Source organism: Salvelinus fontinalis, chromosome 10 (assembly GCF_029448725.1).
Source record: "Salvelinus fontinalis isolate EN_2023a chromosome 10, ASM2944872v1, whole genome shotgun sequence".
NCBI classification, from domain to species: Eukaryota; Metazoa; Chordata; class Actinopteri; order Salmoniformes; family Salmonidae; genus Salvelinus; species Salvelinus fontinalis.
Window position 1 is genome coordinate 21,129,762 of NC_074674.1, and position 7,215 is coordinate 21,136,976.

Sequence of the window (7,215 nt, forward strand, 5' to 3'; positions counted from 1 at the left end):
TTGCAGGAATCCACCAGAACCTGCAGGACGTTTTGTAAGGGTAGAATGACAGTGAAATGGCTTTTTCGTACTCATTTGGATTGTACTTTGAAGCTATTTGGTTATTTGTCATTTCAGAAACATTTACAATAATGTTTTGGAAATAAATCAATTCAGATTTTGCTGCGATTGTCTTTTCTCAATAGTTTTATCTTGGTATTCTGTGTATGTAAGAGTATTTTGGTAGCTTGAGGTTTCAAAACACCAACATGTTGATAGGATACCCCACACAATGAAGTAATGTCATCACATACAAGGTCAAGTGGAAGTTTATTGAATCAAACTTCAGTTATGAAGTCAAAACTTTCATTTGGTATAGACATTATTTGGCACTAGATGTATTCAGAACTAGGCTATGCTACATTCTTTACCAGCTATTTAACATTGTGGTCACAGTAGGTTCAGTAACACGCTTTCACTTGTATTTCTAATCTTATGCGTTTCAATAGTCACAAGATCAGCAGCACACTCTGGAGGACGCACCACCGAGGGCAACGTTTTGGTTTGTTTGTTTAACTCACAGTACGTATCAATGGCTTGATGATTGCTGTAACATTCTGTCTGTGTAAGGCACATATCAAGTTTGAAATTCAGTTATTTAGAAATTAGATGCATCTATACCATAATCACTTTAGAATTATTACAGAAGAGAATACAATGGAGCCATACCATCTAGAGATGCTGCAAATCTGAATGAAATCATAAGAATAACTTTTGGTTCACAAGATGGTCCTAGAAATCAAAACAATAAGACTTACATCTAATTATTTTTGTTATGTAAACTTCTTTAAAAAGGGAATGTGTGGGAGTTCTCCCCTCTGCCTTTATCAAACCACAACACACCACTCCTTCAGAGTGCACGCCACTCCTTCGGTTTTCCTCCAGGGGGCTCCACCTCCCTCTCCTAACCAAGAAAGAGTGCTCAGTGGCTGGCCTTGGCCTTCTCAAACAGGGGTTTGAGCTCTTCCTGGCTGGTGGCCTCTTTGTGCTGCATCAGGTCGGCATGGCCCTTGGTGACACCCCAGCTGTCAGGGGTGGACATGGAGGGACACTTGGGACGGCCGGATGCTGGCATCAACTTCTCCCAGTAGTCACGGCGAGCCCTGGGGGAAGAGAGGAACAGAGGGGGGAGGGAGAGGTGGGGGATTGAAAATGTAAAAGGTCAAATGTATACTCCTGACATGGGAGTAATAAGCTGTTAATAAAAAGGTACGGTACTATGTCTAACCTCATGTGTCTTACAGTAACCATTTAAGTTAAATAACTGAACTTTTGCTATTTTGGACTGGAGTCATAAGGACACTCCTTTGTGGTTCCTGGTATCTAACTAATTTGTACCCGTGTGGTGTATACGGTCTCCTTACCTGGCACGGACCCATGGCTTGGTGTGCATCTCCAGACCAGCACCCCAGTTACCGTGCTTCTCTGAGGCAGCGGGCAGGGAGCCTCTCTCTGTGGCCAGCTCCTCAGCCACAGCCCTGATGTGGTAGGGCTCGAAGCCGCAGCAGCCGCCGATGAAACGGATGCCAACGTTGAATGCTTCCCTAGCGTACTTGTGCATGTCCCACCTGGTCAGAATCCTGGGCTCCAGACCTGGGGGAGAGACAGACATGCAGTCAGAGAGAGGGAGTTGGAAAAGAGAAGAGAAATTAGGAGAAAGGAAGGAGGAAAGAGAAACAGAAAAAGACAACCTAGTGTGCAGGAGAGAGATGGCGATGGTGATCTGTGTACGTACCGAAGGGGAACTCTGGCAGGTCGATGAATCCCTGGCAGTTGCAGTCAGGGGTGTGGAAAGCCAGAGGCTGGACCATGTAGTGGGCCTTCAGCCCCGCCCTCTCCACACCCTCCTTCATCATTTTCACCGTCTTCACACAGGTCATGGGGTCAAAGTGACAGTTGATGCCCACAATATTGGCTCCTGTTGGCAGAGAGAGAGAGAGAGAGTGCATATAAACTCAGCAAAAAAAAGAAACATCCTCTCACTGTCAACTGTGTTTATGTTCAGCAAACTTAACATGTGTAAATATTTGAATGAACATAGCTTTCAATAACTGAGACAAACTTAACAAGTTCCACAGACATGTGACTAATAGAAATGGAATAAGGTGTCCCCGAACAAAGGGGGGGGGGGTCACAAGTCAGTATCTGGTGTGGCCACCAGCTGCATTAAGTACTGCAGTGCATCTCCTCCTCATGGACTGCACCAGCTTTGCCAGTTCTTGCTGTGAGATGTTACCCCACTCTTCCACCAAAGCATCTGCAAGTTGCCAGACATTTCTGGGAGAAATGGCCCTCACCCTCCGATCCAACAGGTCCCAGACGTGCTCAATGGGATTGAGATCCGGGTTCGTCGCTGACCATGGCAGAACACTGACATTCCTGTCTTGCAGGAAATCACGCACAGAACGAGCAGTATGGCTGGTGGCATTGTCATGCTGGAGGGTCATGTCAGGATGAGCCTGCAGGAAGGGTACCAAATGAGGGAGGAGGATGTCTTCCCTGTAACGCACAGCGTTGAGATTGCCTGCAATGACAACAAGCTCAGTCCGATGATGCTGTGACACGCCGCCCAAGACCATGACGGACCCTCCACCTCCAAATCGATCCCACTCCAGAGTACAGGCCTCGGTGTAACGCTCATTCCTTCGACGATAAACGTGAATCCGTCCATCACCCCTGGTGAGACAAAACCCCAACTCGTCAGTGAAAATCACTTCATGCCAGTCCTGTCTGGTCCAGCGACGGTGGGTTTGTGCCCATAGGCGACGTTGTTGCCAGTGATGTATGGTGAGAACCTGCCTTACAACAGGCCTACAAGCCCTCAGTCCAGCATCTCTCAGCCTATTGCGAACAGTCTGAGCACTGATGGAGGGATTGTGCGTTCCTGGTGTAACTCGGGCAGTTGTTGCCATCCTGTACCTGTCCCACAGGTGTGATGGTCGGATGTACCGATCCTGTGCAGGTGTTGTTACACGTGGTCTGCCACTGCAAGGACGATCAACTGTCCGCCCTATTGCGCTGTCTTAGTCGTCTCACAGAACTAAAATTGCAATTTATTGCCCTGGCCACATCTCCAGTCCTCATGCCTCCTTGCAGCATGCCTAAGGCACGTTCACGCAGATGAGCAGGGACCCTGGGCATCTTTCTTTTGGTGTTTTTCTGATTCAGTAGAAAGGCCTCTTTAGTGTCCTAAGTTGCCATAACTGTGACCTTAATTGCCTGCCGTCTGTAAGCCGTTAGTGTCTTAACGACCGTTCCACAGGTGCATGTTCATTAATTGTTTATGGTCTTTGAACAAGCATGGGAAACAGTGTTTAAACCCTTTAAAATGAAGATCTGTGAAGTTATTTGGATTTTTATGAATGATCTTTGAAAGACAGTGTCCTGAAAAAGGGACATTTATTTTTTTTGCTGAGAGAGAGATATATCTCTATCTAAATGAAGTCCCATACCAGCTTTGACCAGCCGGACGGCACAGTCTCCAGGGCTGACTCCGTTGAGGTCTCCGTCAGGGCCGATACACAGAGAGGCACACACTGGCTTGCCCGAGGTCTTCAGTACCTGCACGGCCCACTCTGCCTCCTCCACGTGCTCAAAGTACTGCACAAACACACAGTGTAAAAAAGTGACAACCCAAGCAATACAGAATCAGGATTGTCCAAGTGAAGATCCTTTGCACATAGAATCGGTCAGGTCAAAATCAGATTTACGGTATCAGTATGCCATGTGGGCAAGAAGTGGATCTACTATATGAGCGTACAACATGCTGTTCCTACCTCTGCAATCATGAAATCGACGTTCTTCTTGACGAAGACATCAAGCTGCCTCTTGAAGATGCCCTTGACCTCGTCCTCGCACTTGCAGCTCAAGTAAGAGGGGGTCTGGGAGACCCCGCCCGCCACCATCGCGTCGCCCTCATTGGCCACCTCCCTGGCCAGGTCACAGGCGGCCTCGTTGATTTGTGTGCCCTGGTGTAAATCAAATATTGATTAGTGTACAACCCTATTGATGTAGTTTGAGGTAGCCTACAATGGTTGCGTTCCCCTGCTCAGACGTTGCATGCGTCAACCAATGTTTCAGTGTCACGTGATTGACTGACAGATTGCTATAACATGTGATTAGCTGATACAAAAAATACCTAACCAGGCGTTGTAAGATCTGGCAGGCATCAGCAACACCTGGGCAGAGGAACACACCCAATGTCTTCTATATCACCATTGTGAAACCTGCCAAGTAGGTTCTACCCCAGGTTGGGAAAAAAAAAAATCAGTGCTGAACAGAATAACAGGCTTCATTCAGGCTTCGAGAGATGTATAGGAAACCTGATTTACAGATAGATGGAATAATTATTTATATAAACTTTTATCCCATTCAGTCATTGAACAATCTTGCTTAGAAATGCATGGCCAAACTAACAGCAGAATGGGTCTGGCATTCTCATTCATTCCTCTTGGTGAGTTTTCCCAACAGCTGCAGACGGATACTCACAGTGAAGCGCTGAGCGTTACCCCTGTTCTCCAGTTTATCGTCGCTGGCGTAGAAGGTGAAAGTCTGCATGACATTTGACCCCGCCCGCAGGAATTCGCGGTGCAGCTGTCTCACTGGAAACGAGAAGAGTAAGTGTCACTCACATGGCTTTTTGCTAAGTATTTATTTACAACTTCGCGCTCTCTCAACTTAATCTGGTTGAAAGATGTGCGTCTGATGGACAAGTTGGAGAGGCTTCGCTAAATGCTATGTAGGCTAGCCTTATGACTGGTGTGCAGGGTCCGGCGAGCCAAAGATTAGATATCGTTTACCAGCCTCGGGGTGCTCGGCGGCAGCCTCAGGAGTCCAGGGACCCGCCTTCACATAGCCCCTCTTCTCCAGGGCGAAGACGAAACCTCCGTCCCCAATAACAATCTCGCCTGCATCCAGGCGCTCCAGAATGTTCTGCACAAACATTGCATAATTAGCTCTCCATTCTACAAGTATGAAATATGCACCCGCAATAAATGCGTAAAAAGCTCCCTGAATGAAATACGCAACTGGGAAACGATTGAATTGTTTCCCAAACTGGGTCCTGGGGACACCAATGGGTGAACATCGCACCCCATGGGGTCCCGAGGACCGAGTTTAGGAAACGCTGATCTAAGGTTATATAATAGAGTTGTAGTACAAGTCAGCGTATGTTAACCAAAGTCAATGAAGCATGCACTATGTTTTTCTTTAAATATATTGCGCCGAACAAGACCAAGGGGTTCAGATGAAGTTAGAACTCAAATAAGCATTTTGATCCCTATAATAACACACTCTTAACTCTTAACACCAAAGCAATACATACATTAGCACGTCTGCAATAGTTCTGCAAAAGGCTAAGTGCATTACGCAATAGCCATGCATGTCTTTACAGCCATAATAATGGTCATATTAAGTCTCGACTTACCCTCTTAGCTCCAGCTGGTGCCATGATCATTGGTGATTGCACTTGTACTTAAGACACTCCTTCTCTTCTTCTAGATTTGGAGAGGGTTTGATACCGTGATCCGTTTGCCTTTATAAGCTGAAGGAGGGGTGTGGTGTGCACTGATGTCACTCCCAGTCACACAGATCCGCCTTCTCCTGCTTGTTAAATAATCAATTTTTCTCTGCATCTACAGTGCATTCGAAAAGCATGCAGACCCCATCACTTTTTTACAGCCTTATTCTAAAATGGAAAAAACTATAAAAAGACAGAAATACCTTATTTCTGACATAAAGCCCTTTCACTACATGAACAACAAACAAGAACCAAATTCCTCATTGAGAGGGGGGAGCACTGAGCAAGCCTGCAAATTCACTTACTGGAGTAGCTCCAACTGAGCATGTTATGTCTCCATGAGAGGCCATCTTAACCGACTTCATTTGGCTTCAATGCGCTATTGAGCCATTACATAGGAATGAATTGTGTGACGTGATCGATGGCTTTGTCCATTCATATATACAGTCATTGGTGTCACTCTGATCTTAAAATCGTGTCTCGGCAGAAATGTGTATACAGTGCATTCGGAAAGTATTCAGACCCCTTTCCTTTTTCCACATTTTGTTACAATACAAATGTTGTTACCATACTAATTGTAATCCTTCTCAAATGGATTATCCATCTAATCCATCTAAACTCAGTGTCTCTGTACATTTGCCAATGGTTTTGTAAATCAATACTACGTGCAAAATTTCTTGGATGCTACTATGATTACGAATAATCATGAATGAATCGTGGATAATGATGAGTGAGAAAGTCAGAGGCATGCATATCATTACCCCCTAATATGCTAACCTCCCTTTTTTTCGTAATGGTCAGAGTTAAGAGGTTAGCATGTTTTTCGGGCATGATCTTTGTGCATCTGTAACTTTCTCACTCATTATTATTCTCGATTCATTCATGATTATCCGTAAACATGAGAGCATCCACATGAATGTAGAAGTGTTCAGAAACATATTGGAATCTTATTTACAATAAAAGTGGCTCCAAAATTACACAACATCAGGATCAGTGGAGATCTGCCTTACGTTAGTGTTGTATTCTTTGTTTTGTTGTTTTATTAAATCGTTTCACCTGCACCTGCTTCTGACTCACTGCCCCGTCATTACAGAATGCCAACTCAAAATATGGAAGCAGCAGGACAACCGGACATCTCCCAGATGATCGATGAACAAGGTTACCTTCTTCGTCAACACCATGATCAGCTGGCTCAACTGGGGACGGCCATGGAAGATGTTCTCCGGAGTCTACAACGTCTCAACAGCGGAGGATATTCTAGAGCCAGTCTACCCAACGAGTCAGCACACCAGCCCGTTCAGCAACCCGCTCAGGTCAGCGATGCCCGTCTATCCCTCCTGGAGAAATATGACGGGACACCATCCAAATGCCGTGGCTTCCTCCATCAGTGCTCCCTCTATTTCGCAAATCAGATGGGAGCCCCCACCACCGAGAGGTCTAAGGTTACCACGGTTATTTCTCTGCTGACTGGGCAGGCATTGGAATGGGCTACGGCCATCTGGGAGAGAGGAGAGGAGGAGCTTGAGTCTTATGAGGGGTTCATGGCTCTGTTTAAATGTATTTTCGATCATCCCGCTGAGGGCAGAGAGGGAGGTGAGCATCTGCTTCAGCTCCAGCAGGGGAATCAGACGCCTACTGAGTATGCGCTTACCTTCCGG

The 7,215-nt window shown here is 46.0% G+C and overlaps 1 protein-coding gene across 1 annotated transcript; it reads right to left on the reverse strand.

Moving 5' to 3' along the window:
• Window positions 1–292: 292 nt before the first annotated feature.
• Window positions 293–5,573, reverse strand: LOC129863801 (betaine--homocysteine S-methyltransferase 1). Its single transcript, XM_055936059.1, has 8 exons — window positions 5,465–5,573; window positions 4,839–4,971; window positions 4,528–4,640; window positions 3,816–4,007; window positions 3,492–3,639; window positions 1,775–1,957; window positions 1,404–1,632; window positions 293–1,142 (listed from the first exon to the last, which is right to left on the reverse strand). Exons 1-8 carry the CDS (start codon window positions 5,492–5,494, stop codon window positions 962–964), a joined length of 1,209 nt encoding a protein of 402 aa, XP_055792034.1. The 5' UTR covers window positions 5,495–5,573; the 3' UTR covers window positions 293–961.
• Window positions 5,574–7,215: the final 1,642 nt, after the last annotated feature.